This window comes from Microcebus murinus, chromosome 2 (genome assembly GCF_040939455.1).
Source record: "Microcebus murinus isolate Inina chromosome 2, M.murinus_Inina_mat1.0, whole genome shotgun sequence".
NCBI classification, from domain to species: domain Eukaryota; kingdom Metazoa; phylum Chordata; class Mammalia; order Primates; family Cheirogaleidae; genus Microcebus; species Microcebus murinus.
Window position 1 is genome coordinate 18,626,488 of NC_134105.1, and position 25,978 is coordinate 18,652,465.

General features: G+C 41.1%; 1 protein-coding gene across 4 annotated transcripts in view; it reads left to right on the forward strand.

The window, feature by feature from the left end:
• Window positions 1–25,978, forward strand: part of WDTC1 (WD and tetratricopeptide repeats 1) — a 70,270-nt gene that overhangs the window by 28,053 nt on the left and 16,239 nt on the right. For all 4 annotated transcript variants that reach the window (XM_075995550.1, XM_012750579.3, XM_012750577.3 and 1 more), the window contains 2 exons: window positions 22,029–22,075; window positions 22,503–22,614. In XM_075995550.1, coding sequence (XP_075851665.1) covers window positions 22,029–22,075; window positions 22,503–22,614 — 159 coding nt within the window. The remainder of the gene's footprint in view (window positions 1–22,028; window positions 22,076–22,502; window positions 22,615–25,978) is intronic.

Below are 25,978 nucleotides of genomic sequence, written 5' to 3' on the forward strand. Positions count from 1 at the left end.
TTTTTCTATATATATTAGTTGGCCAGTTAATTTCCTTCTATTTATAGTAGAGACGAGGTCTCACTCTTGCTCAGGCTGGTTTCGAACTCCTGACCTTGAGCAATCCGCCCGTCTCGGCCTCCCAGAGAGCTAGGATTACAGGCGTGAGCCACCACGCCCGGCCTGTTGGATAGTTTTATATTAATGCCAGGTAGGCAGTTGATAGTAGTAATTAGGGGAGACCTCTGGACTATAGGGAGAAATCTGGAGATTTCAAATGTCTATGGAGAGTTAGAGAATAAGGTCTAGGACTTAGCTCTGAGGCACTCCAGCTTTCAGAGGTTAAACACAAGCTAAGGAGATAACAAAGAGCAAGAAAGAGTAGTCCATGAAGTATAAAGAAAGACAAAACCAGGAGAGGAGTGTAGAGGCCAAATAATGAGAGTATTTCAAGAAAGAAGGAATGGGCAGTTGTATGCAGTGCTTCTGAAAGGTTGAGTAAGATGAGGACAAGATAATGAAGCAGTCTTGACATGAGTGGTTTTATTGGAGTGTGATAACAAAAGCTAGATTGGAGGGGTTAAAGAATGAATTGGAGGTGAGGAAGTGTCAACAGCAAGTATAGACAACTTTTGAAAAACTTCTTTTTCACATAAAGGAAGTGGAGAAATAGGGCAGTAGTCAGAGGAGAGATCTGTGGGATCAAAGAAGGGATTTGTAAGAATGGGAAAATATATTAGAGTAAGTTTGGGTATTGATGAGAGAGGGACAGATTGTTAATACAGGAAAAAGAACAAGTGAAGGAGAAAGACAGAACAAGCGAAGGCTGAAAGTTTTGGGGAAGGGTGGTGGGGAAATAGGAGTACAGAGTACAAGCAGAGGGCTTGGACTTTGATAGGAGGAAGAACCTTTCTGTCATTGTTACAGAGTCCAGTGGAGTTTGTAGGACAAAAATCTGGAGAGTCATTGACATAGAGATAGCTTATAGAAACAGTTCTCAAAATATGGTCTGTAGACCCCTGGGTAACATTACCACCTTTTCAAGGGAATTTGTGAGGTCAGAACTACTTTCATAGTAATACTAAGGCATTATTTAAAAAAAAAATTAATTTATTTAAAAATTTGCAAAAAAAAAAAAAAAGTAGTAAAACTATTATCATCTTAGCAGGAATCAAGGCAAGTAGCATCAAACTGGCTGACTTATTCACCCCATGCACTTGCAGTGACAACAACAAAAATGCCCTGGATGTTAAGCAATAAGTTATTAATCTTATTAAATTCTAACCCTTAAGTCTATATCTCTTTACTATTCTGAAGGATGGGATGGAAAGTACTCATGAAGTATTACTGCTGCATACTGAAGTATGATGATTGTCTTGAGGAAAAGTACTTTTACAGTTGTTTGAGCTACAAGCTCAACTAGCTACCTTTTTCATGGACCACCATCTGAATTAATGATTAGCAGACAAAAACTATGGTTATTCAAACTTGGGTATTGGCAGACATTTTGTAAAATGAGCAGAGTGGACAGTATTTGTTGCCAAGGATAAAATTTAAGTTTTTAAGCAAAAAAAAAAAAAAGAATAAAAACTGATATTTGTCACCATGAGCTTGATAGCCTCCCAGTACTTTAAAATATTTTTTTATGAGATCTGTAGTAATATTAACATGTTAATATTATGTGATGAAGGCCAGGTGTGGCAGCTCACACCTATAATCCCAGCACTTTGGGAGACTGAGGCAGGAAGATTATTTGAGGCCAGGAGCTCAAGACCAGATTGGGCAACGCAACAAGACCTCGTCTCTACAAATAAAAATTTTCTTTTTTTTTGAGACGGAGTCTCGCTTTGTTGCCCAGGCTAGAATGAGTGCCATGGCGTCAGCCTAGCTCGAAGCAACCTCAAACTCCTGGGCTCAAGCAATCCTGCTGCCTCAGCCTCCCGAGTAGCTGGGACTATAGGCATGCGCCACTCAGCCCGGCTAATTTTTTCTATATATATTAGTTGGCCAATTAATTTCTTTCTATTTATAGTAGAGACGGGGTCTCCCTCTTGCTCAGGCTGGTTTTGAACTCCTGACCTCAAGGAATCTGCCCGCCTCAGCCTCCCAGAGTGCTAGGCAAATACATTTTTTTAAAAAGTTAGTTGGACATAGTGGCATGTGCCTGGAGTCCCAGCTACTCAGGAGGCTGAGGTAGGAGGATTGCTATAGCCCAGGAGTTCAAGGCTGCAGTGAACTATGATGATGCCACTGTATTCCAGCCTGGGTGACAGAGTAAGACCCTGTCTCTTAAAAAAAAATAAAAATATATATATATATATACAATACACACATACATACACACACACACACACACATACACATCATGTTTCACCGAAAATGAAACAGGGTCTTATTTTTCCTCGAGAAGACACCCTAGGGCTTATTTTCAGGGGATGTATTATTTTTAAGTACGGTTCAACAATTACATTTATTCAAATATAGTTAAGTCGTCTTCTTCTGAAACATCATCATAACTCTCCAAACCCCGAATTCCATCCTGAATTTCTTGTGACTCTATTTCCTTTAGAACCATTGGCCCCAATCTCTCATGTTGAGCAATAGAGCTCTCATGGGGCAGATGAGAAGGGCTGCTTGTCTTCTTTACTGCTCTGCTATGAAATGCATGGGTTGTGCAGATATGCTGTGTAGCCATGCCCATCACTAGGTCTTATTTTTAGGGTAGGGCTTATATTGTACAAATGCCTAGAAATCCTGCTAAGGCTTATTTTATAGGGAGGTCTTATTTTCGGGGAAACACGGAAACACTCTCTCTCTCTCTATATATATATATAGAGAGAGAGAGAGAGAATGATGAAATATGTTAATAATATTTATGGGTGTTCATATTCAAAATTGCTTAGATTTGAGTCTTCCTGGCAAAAAAAAAAAAAAAGAAAGAAAGAAATATGTTACTATTTGATGATTTTCTTTCTTTTTTTTTTTTTTTTTTTTTTTTTTTTTTGAGACAGAGTCTCACTTTGTTGCCCAGGCTAGAGTGAGTGCCGTGGCGTCAGCCTGGCTCAAAACAACCTCAATCTCCTGGGCTCAGCAAGCCTACTGCCTCAGCCTCCCGAGTAGCTGGGACTATAGGCATGCGCCACCATGCCCGGCTAATTTTTTGTATATATATATTTAGTTGGTCAATTAATTTCTTTCTATTTTTGGTAGAGACAGGGTCTTGCTCAGGCTGGTTTTGAACTCCTGACCTTGAGCAATCCGCCCGCCTCGGCCTCCCAAAGTGCTAGGATTACAGGCATGAGCCACCGCGCCCGGCTTGATGATTTTCCTAATGCAGTGAGTCACTGTTTTCAAAGTGATCAACATATAACATGGCTGGGCGTGGTGGCTCTTACCTATAATCCTAGCACACTGGGAGGCCGAGGCAGGCACATCGCTCAAGGTCAGGAGTTCGAAACCAGCCTGAGCAAGAGTGAGACCCCGTCTCTACTAAAAATAGAAAGAAATTAATTGACCAGCTAAAAATATATAGAGAAAAAATTAGCTGGGCATGGTGACGCATGCCTGTAGTCATATAACTCATATAAACAAAAGCTCTTTGGGATTCTCAAAATTTTTTTTTTACTTTTTTTTTTGGCATATTATGGGGGTACAGATTTTAAGGTTTCAATAAATCCCCATTTCCCCCCTCCCCCCACAAGTCTGAGTCTCCAGCATGACCATCCCCCAGATGGTGCACATCTCACTCATTATATATGTATATACCCGCCCCCCGCCCCCAAAATTTTTAATAGCATAAAAGAGTCCTGGGGCCGGGCGCGGTGGCTCATGCCTGTAATCCTAGCACTTTGGGAGGCCGAGGCGGGCGGATTGCTCAAGGTCAGGAGTTCAAAACCAGCCTGAGCGAGACCCCGTCTCTACCATAAAAATAGAAAGAAATTAATTGGCCAACTAATATATATATATAAAAATCAGCCGGGCATGGTGGCGAATGCCTGTAGTCCCAGCTACTCGGGAGGCCGAGGCAGGAGGATCCCTTGAGCCCAGGAGTTTGAGGTTGCTGTGAGCTAGGCTGACGCCACGGCACTCACTCTAGCCTAGGCAACAAAGCGAGACTCTGTCTCAAAAAAAAAAAAAAAAGAGTCCTGAGACTAAAAAAATTGAGAACCACTGGTGTATAGAGCCATGGAATGGGATGACTGGATAATATCACCTAGGGAGAAAGGAGGAACAAGAAGTGGGCCTAGGACCAAGAACCGAAGGTATTTCAATATTTAGAGATTACCTATGTCTCCTCTTCCTCTACCCCCAGGAGATAGAAAGAATAGTCATAGAGGTGGGAATAACATAGTATCATGGAAGCCAAGGAGAAAGGAAAGTGCAACTGTATTGATTTTTACAATCTTAACTCTCAAAAGGCCATCTTACTTCCCTCATTCCTGATTTGGAGTTGGAGGGGATACCTCCAACTAGTAATTAAAACACCAATATAGGCCAGGCGCGGTGGCTCACGCCTGTAATCCTAGCACTCTGGGAGGCCGAGGCGGGCGGATTGCTCAAGGTCAGGAGTTCAAAACTAGCCTAAGCAACAGCAAGACCCCGTCTCTACTATAAAATAGAAAGAAATTAATTGGCCAGATAATATATATAGAAAAAATTAGCCGGGCATGGTGGCGCATGCCTGTAGTCCCAGCTACTTGGGAGGCTGAGGCAGAAGGATTGCTTGAGCCCAGGAGTTTGAGGTTGCTGTGAGCTAGGCTGATGCCACGGCACTCACTCTAGCCTGGGCAACAAAGCGAGACTCTGTCTCACAAAAAACCAAAAACCAAAACAAAAAAATACCAACATAAGCCATATGAACTTGGAAAAGTCCTTTAACTTCTAAAGGCCATTTTCTCATCTGTAAAATAATATCTCTTAGGCCTATGGGAAGGAATAAATAAGTTAATTTATGTAAAGTACTTAGTACAGTGGCCCAGCATATTGTAAAAGTCTATGGTGTATAACACTGAAGCATTAGCTGCTATTATTATTGTTGTCATTTATAGAAAGCTCTTAAAAGTTTCCTAAGATGCCAGTCATGCAGTGCTGACATGATGGCATCTCACTGTTTAAAACTCTACAGTCATTTCCTCCCCTTGTTTTACTTCCCATCATTGTCACCTATGGACCTTGTGTTACTTAACAATAGTTGATCTTTGGCATTAAGAAAAAGATTAGTGGGGGATCTGGATGGGATGAGAGAGGGAAAATCAATAATAAAAAGCTCCTGCCTTTTGGCGGTTATTAATTATGATATTTTCTTCTTTATGATTTGGGTAAAATATTTTTTCTGGACTTCGTAATTTTCTACTCTTTATTTTTTTCTGAACTGAAAGAGAACTCTTATGACCTAGTGTTGAACATTTAATAGATGGTCAATAAAAACCTTTTGGTTATGGTTGGCTTTTTTGATTTTCTATATTAGAGTTAGCTTTTTTAACCTTATTCCTCTTCAGTCATGCTATTTCTCTAGTTTCCAGCTTAATAATCTGGCCTGATTTTTACTTTTTGACTTTATAGTTTATATTTTATGTCACTTTATTTTTTTTTTTTTATTTTTATTTTTTTTAGTTTACATACCAAACATCTGCTTCATTTATGTCACTTTAAAATTCAGAGTTTAGCCAGTCTGGTATCTGTTACCCTTCCTGTTTGTACCCACAGAGGTGTTTAAAAAGCATCCAAGTTAACTTGGATTACTTTATTTCGTAGATATTCTTTCTACTGTGTTCATATTATCAGCTCCCTCAAGACTCTGAAATCTACTTTTCTAAGTTAATTGTCTTTCTTTTTCACAATTCTTTCCTAAAAGTTGATGTTTTCTGGTTTGCTATGACCAGTTTCTGCTAATCTTTATTTTTTTTTTATTTATTTATTTATTTTTTTATTTCTTCAAATCTCTCATGGAATCTGCTAATCTTTAAATCTTTAATATTTTGTTCCTAGTTCTTTCTTCCTAAGGAAGATCTGAATCAAGAACTACCTTTACTACTCGGGAGGCTGAGGCAGTAGGATCGCTGAGCCCAGGAGATTGAGGTTGCTGTGAGCCAGGCTGATGCCACGGCACTCACTCTAGCCTGGGCAACAAAGTGAGACTCTGTCTCAAAAAAAAAAAAAAAAGAACTACCTTTATCTCATTGCATTCTTCCCTCTTTTAGGAAGAATGTTAGGAAATTGTCCTTGGCACTCTCACATCTTGTCACTGTGGATTCTTTCCTTCTTCCCTCTCTTCCCTCTGTCTTACTCCCTTTCTCCCCTCATTTCCTCCCTTCCCTTTCTCCCTTCTCCCTTTCTTTCTCCCTCTCTTTCCCTCTCCTCCCCTTCCAAGACAGGGTCCTGCTCTGATGCCCAGACTAGAGTACAGTGCTGTGATCGGAACTCACTGCAACCTCAAACTCCTCCTGGGCTCAAGCAATCCGCCTGCCTCTGAGCCCACTGAGTAGCTGGGACTACAAGCTCACTCCACTATGCCCAGCTACTTTTTTATTTTTATTATTGTTTTAGAGATGGCTTCTTGCTGTGTTCCTCAGACTGGTCTCAAACTCCTGGATTTAAGCAATCCTCCTGCTCCAGTCTTCCAAAGCACTGAGATTACAGACATGAGGTACTATGCCCAGCCTTCCTTCGCTCTTATATCAAACATAATGCTCAACAAATATTCTCTCCCCAACCCAATATGTCTATCATTATTCTGAGAAGTTTCACAAATGAGTCCAACACAATGGGCCAGAGAGACCACAGCTGTGCTTCTAAGATAATTTTAAATTTAAAAAGTAATATAGGCCGGGTGCGGTGGCTCACGCCTGTAATCCTATCACTCTGGGAGGCCGAGGCGGGCGGATTGCTTGAGGTTAGGAGTTCAAAACGAGCCTGAGCAAGAGCGAGACCCTGTCTCTACTAAAAATAGAAAGAAATTAATTGGCCAACTAATATATATAGAAAAAGTAGCCGGGCATGGTAGCGCATGCCTATAGTCCCAGCTACTTGGGAGGCTGAGGCAGAAGGATTGCTTGAGCCCAGGAGTTTGAGGTTGCTATGAGCTAGGCTGACGCCATGGCACTCACTCTAGCTTGGGCAATAAAGTATGACTGTGTCTCAAAAAAAAAAAAAGTAATATACAAAGCAGTAAATATGTTAGGCTAACATGTGAGTGATATAAGAGAATATAGAGAGTACTCAGTTCAAGAAAACAAAGAATACAAGTAGAAGGGGGATGACAGATGAGGCTGGTGGAGTGAGGAAAGAAGTGATAGAGAAAGGGAAGGCTGAAGATAGAGGAAAGCAAGGAGACCATCCAGGGTGGGCATTTTGTCAGTTGAATATTGCAAGAGAGTGATTGTTAGTAATGAAGCATCAATTCTTAGCTGGATAGAGAAGGAAAGAAAGACACAAGGTGGCATATGAGGAGGGAGTAGAGGGGTTGGTTGACTGGACTTGGAGTTTTTTTTGAGAATGAAGAACTTTTGATGCAATGAGATAGCTAGCTAGCTAAATAAATACTCTCTTGTACTTTTTTCATTTACCTATGTATCTTGGAAATCATCCCGTATCAATCTTAGAGAGCTTCCTTATTTTGTACAGCTGTATAGTGGTACACCATTATCTAGATGTAGCAAGATTTAGTCAATGAATTTCCCATGTATGGGCACTTAGAGTTATTTCTTTTTTTTTTTTTTTTTTTTTTTTTTTGAGACAGAGTCTCGCTTTGTTGTCCAGGCTAGAGTGAGTGCCGTGGCGTCAGCCTAGCTCACAGCAACCTCAAACTCCTGGGCTCAAGCGATCCTCCTGCCTCAGCCTCCCGAGTAGCTGGGACTACAGGCATGTGCCACCATGCCCGGCTAATTTTTTATATATATATCAGTTGGCCAATTAATTTCTTTCTATTTTTATAGTAGAGACGGGGTCTCGCTCTTGCTCAGGCTGGTTTTGAACTCCTGACCTTGAGCAATCCGCCCGCCTCGGCCTCCCAAGAGCTAGGATTACAGGCGTGAGCCACAGCGCCCGGCCTAGAGTTATTTCTAATAGTTTGTAATTATAGCAATACCATAATAGATAACCCTGCATGTATGTATCTTAGTATTGCTGGAGATATCGCTTCAGGGTAAAAAACCTAAAAGGGGGAGTGCTGGTCAGAGGGTAAATGTATATGTGCTTTTTTTTTGTTTTGTTTTGTTTTGTTTTGTTTTGTTTTTTGAGACAGAGTCTCACTTTGTTGCCCAGGCTAAAGTGAGTGCCATGGTGTCAGCCTAGCTCATAGCAACCTCAAACTCCTGGCTCAAGCAATCCTCCTGCCTCAGCCTCCCGAGTAGCTGGGACTACAGGCATTCGCCACCATGCCCGGCTAATTTTTTGTATATATATTAGTTGGCCAATTAATTTCTTTCTATTTTATAGTAGAGACGGGGTCTCGCTCTTGCTCAGGCTGGTTTCGAACTCCTGACCTCGAGCAATCTGCCCGCCTCGGCCTCCCAGAGAGCTAGGATTACAGGCGTGAGCCACCGCGCCCGGCCGTATATGTGGTTTTGTCAGGTATTGCCAAATTTCCCACCATGGGAGTTGCACCATTTTGCCTTCCCACTAACAGTGCATAAGAGTTCCTTTTTCTCCAGCACTCACCAATAGACTGTGTGGTTATGCTTTTGAATTTTTTATCATTCTGACAGGTGAACAGTATAGTTTTAAGTTATATTTCTCTTATGAATGAAGTTGAATATGTATTCCATATGTTGAGGTCTATTTTAATTGTATAATGTAAGGTATTTCCTCATAGATAACAAAGGGGGAAATAGTCAACATTATAGTAGAGAAACCTTGTCACCTTAACTAAGACAAACAGACATCATATGCCACCTGATATTTTGCACTAAGACACAAAATCACTGAGGTAGTGTTTCTGTCAAAATGTATTACCTAGATTTAATCATGAGGAAATTATCAGACAAATCCAAACTGAGAGACATTTCTTCAGAACAGTTGATACATTCTTCAAAAATGTCAATGCCATAAAAAGCAAAGAAGAGCTGTGGAACTGTTCCAGATTAGAAGAGACTAAAGAGAAAATGACAACTAAATACAGTACGTTTTCCTAGATTGGATTCTGGATTAGGAAAATAAAAAGGACATTTTTGGGACAGTTGGTGACATTTGAATAGGTACTATATATTAGATAATAGTATTGTATCAGTGTTAAATTTCCTGATTTTGATAAACATGCTCTGGTTAAATAAAAGAATGACTATGCCCTTGGAAACATACACTGAAGTAGTTAGGTATAAGGGTTCTCAAGTCTACAACTTATTCTCAAATGGTTCAAGGAAAAAAGTACTCGCATGTGTGTGTAGGTGTAAAGAGAAAGGAGAGGGAGGGAAAGCAAATGTAACAATATTAATGAATTGGATATATATATCTAATATATATATATGAGTGTTCTTGTATTATTCATACAACTTTTTATATGTTTGGAATTGTTTCAAAATAGAAAGTTAAAAATGTTCATTAAGAAAGTACAAAGAACTGTTGTAATGGCAGCAACCAAGTAAATGAGCCAGAAGGAAGGTTGAGATTAGAGAACTTAAATTTAATATTAATTAGGATTAATTTTAAGCTGTTCTGGTATTTAAGACTCAACCATTTTTCCATTTTCCTTGGACAGCTTTGCTGAGCATTCCACGTCCTCTTTTAGTTACATGTGCTAGCTCATCTCAATGAGTTTTATGGTCATAATTGGACAGACGCCAAATATTCTGGGATTCCATGAAGTTCTCACTTTTTTTGGATGGGAGATACTTGCTTTCATTTTTGGTCATATAACCAGGATCTTCCAAGTTCACCTTGGAAGTTGTGATCACACTTTGATCCCTCCTAGTTCGTTTACTTGTGGGGTTTCTTGGCACAGTGTAAGACATATGGGAGGGAGAGGGAGAGGAATCTCACTTTACAAATAAGAGTAAAACTGAGCATTTCTAAGGTCATATAAGTGGTAGAAATAAGATTAATAAGATTTATATCAGACCTGTCTGGCTCCAGAGTTCATATTTTTTCCACCTCAAATGTGTGTCTGCCTTTACAAAGGGCTTAGTAAATCGTTCTTATCTTGTGGGTTATTCTTTTACCTTATTAGTTTTTTTAAATATTATTCTTAAACAAGTTGTAAATATTATATATCTCACCTTTACAATCTGGCCTGATTGCTTTTTTTTGAGACAGAGTCTCGCTTTGTTGCCCAGGCTACAGTGAGTGCCATGGCGTCAGCCTAGCTCACAGCAACCTCAAACTCCTGGGCTCAAGCAATCCTGCTGCCTCAGCCTCCTGAATAGCTGGGACTACAGGCATGCGCCACCATGCCTGGCTAATTTTTTCTGTTTATATTAGTTGGCCAATTAATTTCTTTGTATTTATAGTAGAGACGGTGTCTCACTCTCGCTCTTGCTCAGGCTGTTTTTGAACTCCTGACCTTGAGCAATCTGCCCGCCTCAGCCTCCCAGGGTGCTAGGATTACAGGTGTGAGCCACCTTGCCCGGCCTGATTGCTTTTTCTATTGTTTCTTGTATAATTTGAGCATAAATTCAAATTATAAATTCATGGAAACAAGTTAGATCAAACTATTAATAGATAGATTTCCTTTTTGAATAGAATTAGTGTACCAGACCCATTCCATAGGCATAGTATAACCTGATTCTAACAAAGACTTGTCAGTTTTTTTTACAATACATTTTAAAGAAGTAAAATAGATACCAAATTCACTAAATAGGTCATGTTTAAAGAGAAAGATAGAGGGAGATCTGACTTTGTTAGAGTCTATTTGTGAGGCCTGCCTTTTAGATCAGGGGTCTTCAAATTATGGCCTGTTTGTTTTTTTATTTTAGTTAAGTGTACAGTTCAGTGGTTTTAAAGTATATTCACAAAGTTATACAATCATCACTGCATGAGCCGGGCGCGGTGGCTCATGCCTGTAATCCTAGCTCTTTGGGAGGCTGAGGCGGGCAGATTGCTCAAGGTCAGGAGTTCAAAACCAGCCTGAGCAACAGCGAGACCCCGTCTCTACTATAAATAGAAAGAAATTAATTGGCCAACTAATATATATATAGAAAAAAATTAGCTGGGCATGGTGGCGCATGCCTGTAGTCCCAGCTACTCGTGAGGCTGAGGCAGCAGGATTGCTTGAGCCCAGGAGTTTGAGGTTGCTGTGAGTAGCTGACGCCATGGCACTCACTCTAGCCTGGGCAACAAAGTGAGACTCTGTCTCAAAAAAAAAAAAAAAAATCATCACTGCTATCTAATTCCAGAACATTTTCATCACCCAGAAAGGAACCTTTCACCCATATTAGCAGTCTTTCCCCATCTCCCAACCCCCGCCCCACCCCAGCAATCACTAATCTACTTTATGTCCCTATGGATTTTCCTATTCTGGACATTTCATATAAATAGTATCATAAAATATGTGGCTTGTTGCATCTGGCTTCTTTCATTTAGCATAATGCTTTCAAGGTTCATCCAGTTGTAAGCATGAATCAATATTTTATTCCTTTTTTGTGGCTGAATAGCATTCTGTTGTCTATCCATTCATCAGGAAGTGGACATTTTTTGGCTATTATGAATACTGCTATTAACATTCATGTACAAGTTTTTGTGTGGACATATAATTTCAGTTCTCTTGGATGTATACCTAAAGGTGGAATTGCTGGGTCATATGGTAACTCAATGTTTAACTTTTTTAGGAACTGCCAACCATTTTCCAAAGCAGCACCACCATTTTACATTCCCAACAGAAATGCACGTGGGTTCCAATTTCTCAATATTCTTGCCAACACTTTTTATTATCCATATTTTTTGTTACAACCATCCTAGTGGTTGTGAAGTGGTATCTCATCATGGTTTTGATTTTTATTTCCCTAGTGACTAATAGTGTTGAACATCTTTTCATGTGCCTATTGACCATATTTGTGTGTTTTCTTTGGAGAAATGTGTATTTAGATCCTTTGCTCATTTTTAATTGGATTGTCTTTTTATTACTGAGTTATAATAGTTGAAGTTTTTTTCTCTGCCTTTGGATTGTCTTTTTACTTTCTTGGTAGTACCTTAAGAAAAAAGTATTAATTTTTATAAAGTCCAGTTTCTCTATTTCTTTTGTTGCTTGTGCTTTTGGTGTTTTGTCTAAGAAAGCATTGCCTAATCCAAGGTCACAAAGATTTACACCTATGTTTTCTTTTAAAAGTTTTATAGTTTTACATGTTATATGTAGGTGTTTGATCCATTTTGTATTATTATGTATGGTGTGAGAAAGACATCCAGTTGTCCCAGCACCATTTGTTAAAAAGACTATTATTTCCCTCATTTAATTGTCCTGACACAGTTGTTAGAAATCAGTTGACCATAAATGTAAGGATTTATTTATGAACTCTCAACTCTATTCCATTGATCTAAATGTTTGTTCTTTTGCCAGTACCATACTGTTTTGATTGCTGTAGCTTTGGAGTAAGTTATGAAATTAAGAAGTGTGAGTCTTTAGGGGCCAGGCGTGGTGGCTCACGCTTGTAATCCTAGCACTTTGGGAGGCTAAGGTGGGAGGATTGCTTGAGACCATAGTTCAAGACAAGCCTGAGCAAGAGAGAGACTCTGTTTCTAAAAATAGAAAAATTAGCCAGGGATGGTAGTGTGCCTGTAGTCTTAGCTACTCAGGAGGCTGAGTCAGGAGGATGGATTGAGCCCAGGAGTTCAAGGTTACAGTGAGCTATGATGAGGCCACTGCATTCCAGCCTGGGCGACAGATAAGACCCTGTCTCAAAAAAGAAATGTGAGTTTTCCAACTCTGTTCTTTTTCAAGATTATTTTGGCTGTTCTCAGTCCCTGGCACTTACATGAGTTGTAGGTTCAAATCTATTGCCACTTGTTTTTTTGTTTTGGTTTGTAGGTTGTCTTTTTGGTTTTGCTGACATGGCATTTTACTTCTGTTGTCTGGGCTGGAGTGCAGTGGTGTCATCATAGCCTATTGCAACCTCCATCTCCTGGGCTCAAGTGATCCTCCTGGCTCAGCCTCCCAAGTAGCCAGGACTACAGGAACAGGCCAACACACCTGACTCATTTTTACATTTTTTTGGAGATACGGGGTCTCGCTATGTTGCTCAGACTGGTCTGAGACTCTCGGCTTCAAACAATCCTCCTTCTTCAGCCTCCCAAGGTGCTAGGATTACAGGCACAAGCCACCACACCTAGCTGCCAATTGTTTTTATAAATAAAATTTTATTGGAACACAGCACACTCAATTCATTTATATATTGCCTCTGTCTTTAGTTATTCAACAGCAGAATTGAGTAGCTGTGATAGAGACCATATGACCTGCAAAACCTAAAATGTTTACTTTCTGGTCTTTTATAGGAAAGGTTGCCAACCTCTGCTTTAGATGATGGAGTAAACTCATGCTTTGAAGCATCAGGGCAGAGCTAGAAGCTATTCATTAATTCATTCATACGTACAAGCAAATATTGTGTGCCTACTATATGCCAAGAATGTTCTAGACACTGGGAAAATAATATAGCAGTGAATAAGACCAACACAGTCTCTGGCCTCATGAGGCTTCTTGCCATGTCCTTTAAGACACACACCCTTAGAATCTGCTCATCTCCCTAGCCCATCTTGCTTATCTTTCTCTGTCTCCTTTATCACTATGCTCTATCCACACAGTGGCCTTTTTTTTTTTTTTTTGGAGACAGTGTCTCGCTTTGTTGCCCAAGCTAGAGTGAGTGCTGTGGCGTCAGCTTAGCTGACAGCAACCTCAAACTCCTGGGCTCAAGCAATCCTTCTGCCTCAGCCTCCCTAGTAGCTGGAACTACAGGCATGCGCCTGGCTACATTTTTTTTTTCTATGTATTTTTAGTTGGCCAATTAATTTCTTTCTATTTTTAGTAGAGATGGGGGTATCGCTTTTGCTCAGGCTGGTTTTTTTATTTTTTTGAGACAGAGTCTCACTTTGTTTCCCAGGCTACAGTGAGTACCGTAGCATCAGCCTAGCTCACAGCAACCTCAATCTCCTGGGCTCAAGCGATCCTACTGCCTCAGCCTCCCGAGTAGCTGGGACTACAGGCATGCACCACCATGCCCAGCTAATTTTTTCTGTATGTATTAGTTGACCAATTAATTTCTATTTATAGTAGAGACGGGGTCTTGCTCTTGCTCAAGCTGTTTTCAAACTCCTGACTTCAAGCTATCCGCCCACCTTGGCCTCCTAGAGTGCTAGGATTACAGACATGAGCCACCGTTCCCGGCCCTTAATTGGTGTTTCTTGCCGAGGTTCCATTAAACAGCTGTAACTCTTTTGTGTTGACTCTTTACTTGGAGCCTCATATAGAAAGCTTTAACTCTGAAGTCAATAGGTAAATTAAATGTGTGTATGGGGCCAGATGCAGTAGCTCATGGCTATAATCCTAGCATTTTAGGAGGCCAAGGCAGAAGTATCACTTGGGCCCAGGAGTTCAAGACCAGCCTAGGCAGCATAGCAAGACTCTGTCTCTACAAATTAGCTGGGCATGGTGGCACACACCTGGAGTCCTAACTATTCCAGAGGCTGAGACAGGAGGATTACTTGAGCTCAGGAATTCAAGGTTACAGTGAGCTATGATCTCACCACTGTACTCTAGCCTGGGCAACAGAGCGAGACCCTGTCTAAAAAAAAAAAATATATGGGCTAGGCATGGTAGCTCACGCCTATGATCCTAGCACTCTGGGAAGCCAGAGCGGGAAGATCACTTGAGGTCAGGAGTTCAAGCCCAGCCTGAGCAAGAGTGAGACCTCGTCTCTACTAAAAATAGAAAGAAATTAGCTGGACAACTAAAAATAGAAAATATTAGCAGAGCATGGTGGCACATGCCTCTAGTCCCAGCTACCTGGGCCCAGGAGTTTGAGGTTGCTGTGAGCTAGGCTGACACCACGGCGCACTAGCCAGGGCGACAGAGCAAGACTTTGTCTCAAAAAAACGTATGGGCCGGGTGCGGTAGCTCACGCCTGTAATCCTAGCACTCTGGGAGGCCGAGGCGGGTGGATTGCTCGAGGTCAGGAGTTCGAAACCAACCTGAGCAGGAGTGAGACCCAGTCTCTACTATAAATAGAAAGAGGCCGGGCGCGGTGGCTCACGCCTGTAATCCTAGCTCTTGGGAGGCCGAGGCGGGCGGATTGCTCAAGGTCAGGAGTTCAAAACCAGCCTGAGCAAGAGCGAGACCCGTCTCTACTATAAATAGAAAGAAATTAATTGGCCAACTGATATATATATGTAAAAAATTAGCTGGGCATGGTGGCGCATGCCTGTAGTCCCAGCTACTCGGGAGGCTGAGGCAGAAGGATCTCTGGAGCCCAGGAGTTTGAGGTTGCTGTGAGCTAAGCTGATGCCATGGCACTCACTCTAGCCTGGGCAACAAAGCGAAACTCTGTCTCAAAAAAAAAAAAAAAAAAAAAAAAAAAAAAAAAAAAAAAAGAAAGAAATTAATTGGCCAACTAATATATATAGAAAAAATTAGCCAGGCATGGTGGCGCATGCCTCTAGTGCCAGCTACTCGGGAGACTGAGGCAGATGAATGCTTGAGCCCAGGAGTTTGAGGTTGCTGTGAGCCAGGCTGATGCCACAGCACTCACTCTAGCCTGGGCAACAAAGTGAGACTCTGTCTCAAAAAGAAAAAAAAAACTTGTGTATGATCAGTCTCACTGGGTTGTAGTTAAGAAGTTAAGAGAGGGTACTCACATGTAGCTATGCAAACCGATCACAGACCTTGTCTCCAAGTTAGAAAATGTTCTCAAAGATCCTTTAAGCTTGTTCCTAAAGCCTCATGTTCCTGTCTTCTTCTGGGTTTGTTTGGTGTCTCTCTCCTTTTACTATTATGGTAGAACTTTGTTTCATGTTGCCATAAACATGGACTTGTCTATGTTTATCCTGCTCTTTATTGGGTTTTGTTTTTTGGTTTTTGGGTTTTTTTGGGTTTTTTTTGAGGCAGAGTTTCACTCTGTTACCAGGGCTGGAGTGCCGTGGCATCAACCTCACTCACAGCAACCTCAAACTCCTGGGCCCAAGTGATCCTCCTGCCTCAGCCTCTCTGGCCAATTTTTTTCTATTTTCAGTTGTTTGGCTAATTTCTTTCTATTTAGAGTAGAGATGGAGTCTCGCTCTTGCGCAGGCTGGTATCGAACTCCAGAGCTCAAAGGATCCACCCGCCTCTGCCTCCCAGAGTGCTAGGATTATAGGCCTGAGCCACTGTACCCGGCCTATCCTGCTCTTTATTCTCTTTTCTGCCAGTACCTTATACATAATGAGTACTGAATAATTTGGTCAGGGCTTGGGGTAGCAATTTAATAGCTAGCTATAGAAATAACCCTTTTGACAAAGTAGGTAAATAGGAGGAAGGAATCCATTTGTTCAAGGTATGTACCCTTTATAAGCATCACAGCTATTATGGAAGGGTCTTTGAGAGGGAGATCTGGAACCGAATACACGTAGGTTAGTAAGAGAGGGTATCTGAGGACCAGTTCCAGGGGCAGAAGCCATCGTTACCAAAGTGTGGTTTCTTGTCAAGTTGATATTATTGTCATCTCCATTTACTTATGAAAAATCTGTGGCTTTGGGAATCTTAACTGACTGCCTGTGCAGCTAGGATGAGGCTAAGCCGGAGTTGAACCCAGACAGCTCTTTCATTTTACAATTCTGCCTCTCACTAACCAGCTTCAGATCCTCAACTTCCTGTTATAAAATATTAAATATAAATTTGGACAAAAGAGTCTCTGGTCCCTTTGGTTATACCAGGATAAATACTGATTTGTAGACTTACCTAGTTCTTTGCTTTTCTTATTCCTTTAATGTAGTAGGTTCCATCTTTTTCCCCCAGCAGGAATGAATTTTATTATTTTTCCCTGTGGACCCCCATTTTGGTAGATTATTGGGTACTAAATTGTATTTATTGATAGTTTTCCATTTTAAAACACTTTTCCACAGCATGACTGCTTATCAGAGCTTCTTGTGCAGCATGGGTTACAACACAGATTTTATATATTTCAGTCAAATGCAAAACACCATGGCATTGGGCCTAGTTTGGGCTTCCTGGTCACCTGTAAATGTTTTTTCCCATTGGACTTTTAAAATAGATCAATGCACCAAAATCAGAACACCTAAGTATAATAACACTAAGGAAGAAGTGAATAAATATGATTTAATCTTTGGATGAATATTCTATAGCCATTTGAAGTGATGCTTATGAGGAGACATAACAACATGGAGGAAAGCTATAGAGTTGGAGAAGAGGGGGAAGAAAACAAAACATTACCAGCTCCATGAGTACAGTCAGTATATCTGTCTGTCTGATTCAGTAATGTCTCCCTGAGCCCAATACAATGGGCTCATCGTAGCTACCTAGAATACAGTGGGCTCATCATAGCTCACTGCAACCTCAAACTCCTGGGCTCAAGCAATCCTCCTGCTTCAGCCTCCCAGAGTGGTAGGATTACAGGCACTAGCTACCACGCCTGTTCTTATCTTTTTAATACAGATGGGGTAAGGGTGGCATTTGAGGTAGTCCAGCACAGCCAAAAATACTTTGCAGTCTCATTGACCTAGGTTCTCATCTGGGTTCTGGTGTTTACAATTTGTGTGAGCTTGGGTAATTTATTTAATATCTCCAAGACTTGGTTCTTACCTATAAAAAGGAAATGATAATGAGATCGTGTATATAAATATCTAGTATTCTACCTAGGCAGTGTCATACCATGGTGGGGACAGTAGTACAGCCTGTAAGGCAGTGCATAGTCTAAGGCATTTTAAAGCAGTAATAAAACCATTAAAAGTCCATTGACTTTTATCATCATTATGTACCTACAATTCTTAGCAATGTGATAAAATACTTCTCCCTGCCTCCTCTTCCTCCTGAACAACATGCTACCTAGCATAGTCTAGGGACTTATAATGAACAGTAATTATAATCAATATTTAATAAAGTTAAGTAGGAACTGAAGGTTAGGTTGTAATTTGGAACTTAAGTGAGATTTGGTACTTTTATGGCAGGTTCTTTTCCTGTATACTTCCTATTTCCTCCAGTTCCCTGGTGTGCAAGGCTCCCCTAAGTAGAAATGTTTCTATCTCTAAACAGCCCCTCCTCTCAATTCCTTAAAAGTTTTTTCTCCTCCTCTTATTTTTTACCACTGTTTATGTCATAAACTCAGTTTGTTTCTTTGTATTCTTCAAGATGATTATAGATTTTTTACCTAAAACCAAGCCAACCTTATTTATCACAGCCAAAATTTCTCCTCTGAAACACTCTGTTACTTGTAAAATAGTTTCCCAAATGTGTGTTCTAATTTGTTAAGCTCTTTATTAATATTTTTATCATGGTTACTTTGTATTTTTTTAGAACCTTGCCTGAACCTTCTTCCTATACTTTCTTCAATTTACCTGCCTCTGAGCTATTAATATTTTTTACCATGTAAAAATTAATCATAAGTATCATATTTGTCTACTGTGGACCCTGTCTTCTGTACTTTGGGTGGTTACTAATTTGAAGACAAATACTATGGACAAAGACAATCAGAAGCATGAATGCATTTCTCAGATAGTACTTGAGAGCCTGGGCTCTTGAGTTAAAATCCTGCATCTTGTCACTATTAGCTGTGCCACATTAGGCAGATTACCTAACCTCTGTGAGCACTGTTTTTCTTTAAGATGATTATGGACGTAGAGTGCTATATTAGTTTCCTGTTGCTGCCGTAACAAATTATCACACAACACAAATTTATTATCTTACAGTTCTGCAGATCAGAAGTTTGATAAAGGTCTCACCAGGCTAAAATCAAGGTGTTGTCAGGGGTGCATTCTCTCTGGAGGCTTTAGAGTAGAATTCATTTGCTATTCCCAGCTTTAGGAGGCTGCTGCATTTCTTGGCTCCTGGAGCCCATCTTCCATCTTCAAAGCCAGCAGCAGCATCTTGTTGACATGTCTCAGCTGTGTTTAAAAGAAAAAATTTTTTTAAATTGTTAAAAAATTAAAAAAAAAAAAAAGAGTCAGCAGCAGCAGATCCAGTCCCTTTCACACCTCCATCTCTCCAGTTCTTGGCAGCCAAGAAAGGTTCTCGAATTTTAAGGATTCATGTAATTAGATTGGGCCCACCTGGATAATCTAGGATAATCTCCCCATTTCAAAGTCCTTAACCTTAATCACATCTGCAAAGTTCTTTTTGCCACCTAAAATAACATATTCACAGGTTTCCGAGGATTAGGACACGGACATCTGTAGGGGACCATTATTCTGCCTATGACAAATGCTCAGCTTAACTCTGTGCCTAGCTCTTAGTAAGCCTTCAGTAAGTGGCAGTCCTTCAAGATCCTTGGTATTCTGCAAGATTCCAAGCTGAAGCTGTGACCCCCTGGCACAGTCATTTATAGCCTGGTGGGCAAATGAGAGGACTAAGGACAAAAATGTTTCTGACCCAGAAAGAGTGACCAAAGGCATGTGTGAGGTTTCAACCAAGTGCCATGGGAAGGAAAGAGAACTTAGGTTAGCAAGTGATCTGGCAGGTTTGAACAGAATGTGTCAGTAATGCATTTAAGTGGAGAACCTGGGAAGAAGTGAGTTTCACCCCAGATGAGAATCTGTACAGGACAAGGGGTAAAGAGGGAAGGAGGCCAGTGTGGTAGTGTGTACCTGTAGTCCCACCTGCTTGGGAGGCTGAGGCAGGAGGATCACTTGAGCCCAGGAGTTCAAGGCTGCAGTGAGCTGTGATCGTGCCACTGCATACCAGCCTGGGTGACAAAGCAAAACCCTGTCTCTTAAATAAATAAATAAGAAAGAGGAAAGGAAAAGGCAGAGTTAAAGCAGTTTTTGACTAGACAGTTGGGAGAGTAAATGTGTTCATATCTCTCAATTCTTCCCACTGGTCCTACTGGACTCATTTATTCACTTAAGCAACAGATATATGCCAGGCACTGTAACTGGCCTTGAGGATGCAATGAATATAACCACAAAGCCTGCTTTCAAACAACCAGATCGACACAGAGCCATGATGCAGCATGACAGTAGGGGCCCGCAGGCAGGACATACCTCCCTCTCAAATCTACAGGAGAGGGAGGGCATCTTGAAGGAAGTACCTGTCACCTGAGACCTGAAGAATGAGTTGGAGTTTATTGATTAGGATGCTTTGGCTCACAGAAACACCCCTACTCAAATTGCCTTAAACAATAATGAAATGATTGGCTCACTTAACTGGAAGTGCAGGAGTAGCGTAGGTGTCCAGGTTAGTTACTCTGGTCACTCTGGCTCCATTTTTCTAAGATTCCCTTAGCTGGGTTCTCCTCTGTGTGTTGATTTCAGGATGGCTTCCCTCATGGTGGCAAATGAGTGCAGCAAGTATAGGTGGCATTTCAGTATACCCAGCCTCCCAAGGAAGAAAGGCATCTCTTCCATAGACTCTCTCGTAAAAATGAGAAAACTCCCTTTCCAGAATCTGCCAGCAACTGTTCCCGCTGGCATCTGATTGGGGTTACAGGCTCATTTCTGAGCCAATCCCTGTGGCCAAGTGAATGCCACATCCTATTTGGTTTAGGCCTCAGTTCCTGAACCTGAACCTGTCACTGTGGCAAGGACAGTGCATTTATGCTTCCTGAAACACATGGTCTGATTTGGGGCAGGGAGATAGTTAAGTATAAATCAAGGCACTGTTAGGAATGAGAGAGGGTGAAAGAACAGAAAGAACAGTATGTAGGAATGCCTAGTGACTGATTCTCTCCTTCTATCATGTAAGACTTCTTTCTGCTCCTTCAAACCTTCTGCTTATTCATGGATCCTGTGTCCTCATAACTCTAGCTTTGCTGTTATTTCTCTGTGCATGCTTTATACTTCAGCTATGCCACTAACTGCCTCAGTCACTTCATATTTCTAGATTCAAGTCCCCAGAATCAAGACTTTTGCTCAATTTACCTTACTAACCCAGGCTCCACCTGCTTAAAGCAAGCTCCAGAAGACCCAGGGACTTTGTTTTGTATACTGCTGTACTCTCAGCATCTGAACAATACCTAGCATGCAGTAGGTGCTTGATAAATATAAACCAAATGAATGAAAGATGAGCCTTTTAGTTAATTAACTAATTGGCTGCCCTTGGGTCAGATGCTCTCTGGCCAGATTTTCTATGGTGGAGGAGCTGTCCCCTGAAGGGACTGTTGCCATACTTCTTCTAGTGATAAAAGCAGAAATTTGTTTAGATCTCACTTCTACTTTTTATATTTTTGGAGACAGAGTCTTGCTCTGCACCCAGGCTAGAGTGCAGGGGGTGATCATAGCTCACTGCAACTTCAAACTCCTGGGCTCAAGTGATCCTCCTACCTCAGCCTCCCAAAGTGCTGGGATTACAGGCATGAGCCACCGCACCCAGCCCAGTTCTGTAAAATTGGATCAGTGAAACTAACCTTTATGCTTTAGAGGTGCCCAGTATCAAGTGAGATTACGAATATGAAAGGGCTTTATATCTTGTAAGATGCTAATCAATGTAAGTCAATTCTGGCCACTTACAACTACCTGGAAAACATTGAAAATGGAAAGGCTGGCCGGGTGTGGTGGCTCACGCCTGTAATCCTAGCACTTTGGGAAACCGAGGAGGGCGGATTGCTCAAGGTCAAGGAGTTCAAAACCAGCCTGAGTGAGACCCCGTCTCTACTTAAAAAATAGAAAGAAATTAATCAACCAACTAAAAATATATGTCCAAAACTTAGCCGGGCATGGTGGCACATGCCTGTAGTCCCAGCGACTCAGGAGGCTGAGACAGAAGGATCACTTGAGCACAGGAGATTGAGGTTGCTGTGAGCTAGGCTGATGTCACGGCACTCACTCTAGCCTGGGCAACAAAGTGAGACTCTGTCTCAAAAAAAAAAAAAAAGAAAAAGAAAGAAAGAAAATGGAAAGGCTGGCTTACCTGTTCATTTCTACTTCTCTGTGTTGAGTTTCTCAGGAGAACTTCTAACCAGGTCTCTTCTTGTCCTTTTCAATTTGCTCCCCAGGGTCACTCAGGATGTGTCAACTGTCTGGAGTGGAATGAGAAAGGAGAGTAAGTATGAGGCATAGCACCTGGAGAATGGAGTGAGGAGGCTGGGAGAGGAGGTTCCTTCCTTAGTGGATATAAGGAAAAGAGTGGACCCAAGTGAAAAAAGACTGCTACTTTCTGCTGTTCTTAAGTTCAGCCCATAATTATTAATATACAGTTAAACAGTTAATCCCAGAAATATAGAATGTTAGATGACTATCCAAACCTTTTTTTTTTTTTAATAAGCCAGTATGTTCAAGGAATAATGGGAAATTCTCCAAACAAAACAGAAGAGAATCGACCAATGTTTATAAGATAACCTTAAATTGTGTGATATCCACTGTTCTTCAAATTCTGTATGGCCTAACTCCTTATAAACTGGAAACATGGAATGAGGGAAGGGGACCTGGGAACTTGAGGTAAAGGTCAGAATCCTTTGCTCTGCTTGCAGCTTGCTGGCCTCTGGTTCTGACGACCAGCACACAATTGTGTGGGACCCGCTGCACCACAAGAAGCTGCTCTCCATGCACACAGGACACACTGCAAATATCTTCTCTGTCAAGGTGAGCAGGATAAGCCCAGAGCAAGTGAAAGAGGTGACTGGGCTATGGGCATGGTTGTGTTGGTATGTCTTATGTAACTGCTGGGGTTACAGACACCCTTGTAATCTAGCATCTGATGGTAATTCTTAAAACCCCATATCTTTTCCATGCTCTTCGTCTTCTCTTAGAACCGAGAGGCCAATTCTAAATGAATTTATATTTATGTGAGTGAGTATGGTTCTGAACATGAACTTAGAGAGCAGGCAGACCTAAGTCTCACTACCTTGTCTGCCTCTTGGAAGTTGTGTGAACTAGGCAAATTGCCTGACCTCTCTGAGCCTGTTTACTTATCTGTAAAAAGGAAGTAGCTAAGGAAAATCTCCCAGATTCATGAACAAAGGAATAAATAAATCATTTAATTTTTAAAAAACGAAGTAGTAATCCACAGGGTTGATATGACATTTCAGTGAGATATAATTTTTAAAAAATAAAGCCTGTGCTTGGTGCTTTTAGCTGTTCTACCTTTTCATAGGAAATGAACCTTTTGGTTTGTCATTGGAAAGGAGTTTAAGCTAAGGAGAGGGAGACTTACAAGTATCTTCAGACCTTTGAAACCCTGTTATGTGGAAATGACGGGAGATGTGTTCCTTCCTTCTTTTTAAAGACAGGGTCTTGCGCTGTCACCCAGGCTAGAGTGCAGTGGTATGATCATAGCTCACACAAATGCCTGGGCTCAAGCAATCCTCTCACCTCAGCCTCCCAAGTAACTGGGACTACAGGTGCACATCACCATACCCAACTAACTTTAAAAAAAATTTTTTTTTTAGATAGGATCTTTCTGTATTGTATAGGCTAGTCTCTATCTCCTGAGCTCAAGCAATCCTCTCACCTCGGCCTCTAAAGTGCTGGGATTACAGGCATGAGCCACTGTACCTGGCCGAGACATGTTCCTTTTGGTCTCAGAGAACAGACTTAGGACTACTAGCCATAAGTCTACAGAATCAAATAAGAGCCCAAGGAAAGAATTTTCTCATTCTTAGAGCTATTTGAGAAAGGTAGATTAGGTCCTCGGAAGATATAGTAAATGTCCTATCCTGAGGTAGTTCACTCACTAGGTACTTTATCTCCCAGGTTTCAGATTGGAGGAAATGACCTGTAAGGAAGGACCTTTCCAGCTCTGAGATTCTAAAATGAGTCTACGTGAGAGTGAGGTTGTCCTTTGGAAAACCTCGCTAATCTAAGAAATACTGTCCTAATTAATACCAAGAGAATTACAAGATACCTGAACGAGAAGGTAGATACGAGAGCTCAAAACATACTTTATTTCCCTAAACTCTTCCTCTTTCCCAAGCTGTGACTCTCATCTCTTGTTTGTTTTAGGGACCAATTCTACATGAATTTCTGATTTTAGAGACAAAATGATGATTCACCTTTTATATGACCAAGAGAAACTGCTTTCTGCCACTGTATAGTGTTAGATTCAGCATAGTCAGACCTGGGGAAGGGGACCTAAGCCATCAATCAGTTTGGCATCATAGCACACAAGACATTGAGTCCTGAAACCAGAATTTGACAGTGATCTTGACACTCCCTAATGGATAAGACCTTGAACAAGGCACATATACACAGACTCTCAGCCACCTCTTCTGGCAAAACAAAAAACACGGCGGATTCTTTTTTCTTCAGATATTCAAAACAATATAAATATATTTAACCTGTGTGCTCCCCCTGGTGGCAACTACAGTGTGTGACAAGAGTGGCTGCAGCCACAAACCCGTCAAGAAGTGCTCACCTCTTTATACCTGCTGTGGAGCATATGCTATCTCCAGACGAGATTAAAGACTAATAATGGGTGGACCCTAAAAATGATTAAATTCTTTCTATTTCATCTAGCCCTTGTCCTAATGAGCCCTTAGAGAAGCCTATGTGAAAAGTGAACTCTTGCTCTTGCATGAACAAGTGGAACTTTTAGCTGTTTAAGAATAATGCCCTTCACCCATTGCCACCACTTAGCCTTGTTGTGGATTGGGAGGAATTTTTCAATTAAAAAAGACATATTTCAATCTTTTGAACTCAAGAGAAGAGAAGAACGCAACACCAACCCCAAGTATTTTTCATCCTCAAAGTTAGTTGCTAGAACCACATACTTTCTTTTTTCATTATTTGAAGCTATGGTTATAGCTATTTTGTCCAAATGTTATCTGGAGTATTTTGTTCTTGACTTAATCAGGATGGAGGGGTTCTCATTTTTTATATCCTCAGCCCTTCCCCAAGGTCTACCATTTGAGCTCTTTCCAATATTTGGTATTATAAGGTGTGCTGCTCTGTGCACTTCTGACTAGGTCCTTATTTCTTAAAAGTGGAAGTTTTAGCCGGGCGCGGTGGCTCACGCCTGTAATCTTAGCTCTCTGGGAGGCTGAGGCGGGTGGATTGCTCGAGGTCAGGAGTTCAAAACCAGCCTGAGCAAGAGCGAGACCCCGTCTCTATTATAAATACAAAGAAATTAATTGGCCAACTAATATATATAGAAAAAATTAGCCGGGCATGGTGGCGCATGCCTGTAGTCCCAGCTACTTGGGGAGGCTGAGGCAGGAGGATCGCTTGAGCCTGGGAGTTTGAGGTTGCTGTGAGCTAGGCTGACGCCATGGCACTCACTCTAGCCTGGGCAACAAAGCGAGACTCTGTCTCAAAAAAAAAAAAAAAAAAGTGGAAGTTTTGAGTCAAAAGATAGAAATAGGCTGGCTGTGGTGGCTCATGCCTATAATCCTAGCACTTTGGGAGGCTGAGACAGAAGGATCACTTGAGGCCAGGAGTTCAAGACCAGCCTGAGCAACATAGCAAGACCTGTCTCTACAAGAAAAAGAAAATTAGCTGAGAGTAGTGGCACGTGCCTATAGTCCCAGCTACTTGGAAGGCTGAAGCAGGAGGATTGCTCGAGCCCAGGAGTTTGAGGTTGCAATGAACTATAATCATAACACTATACTCTAGCCTGGGTGACAGAGCAAGACCATGTCTCAAAAAAAAAAATAGAAATAGAAATAGTTTTTATCTTTGTTGCCTTTTGCCAAGTTGTTCTTCAGAAACAGTTGAACCAACTTAAAATACCCATTCCCTTAAAACATTGAAAGTCCTTTTCACTTTAGGACTAATTTATTATTTAATCCCTAGTTTATTAAATAGTCATTGTGAGGCGGCATGACATGTGGGAGTCAGACTTGGATTTGAACACAGTCTGCTGCATGTTAGTGCTGAACTGCAATTTTTTGGTTTTGTTTTTACTCCTTTTGAAAGAACCTCAATTTTTAATGGGGTTATTTTAAATATCAATAAGATAAAGTAGCTGCCCTGGTGTCTAGGACATGGTAAATGCTTAGTAAGTGGTAAT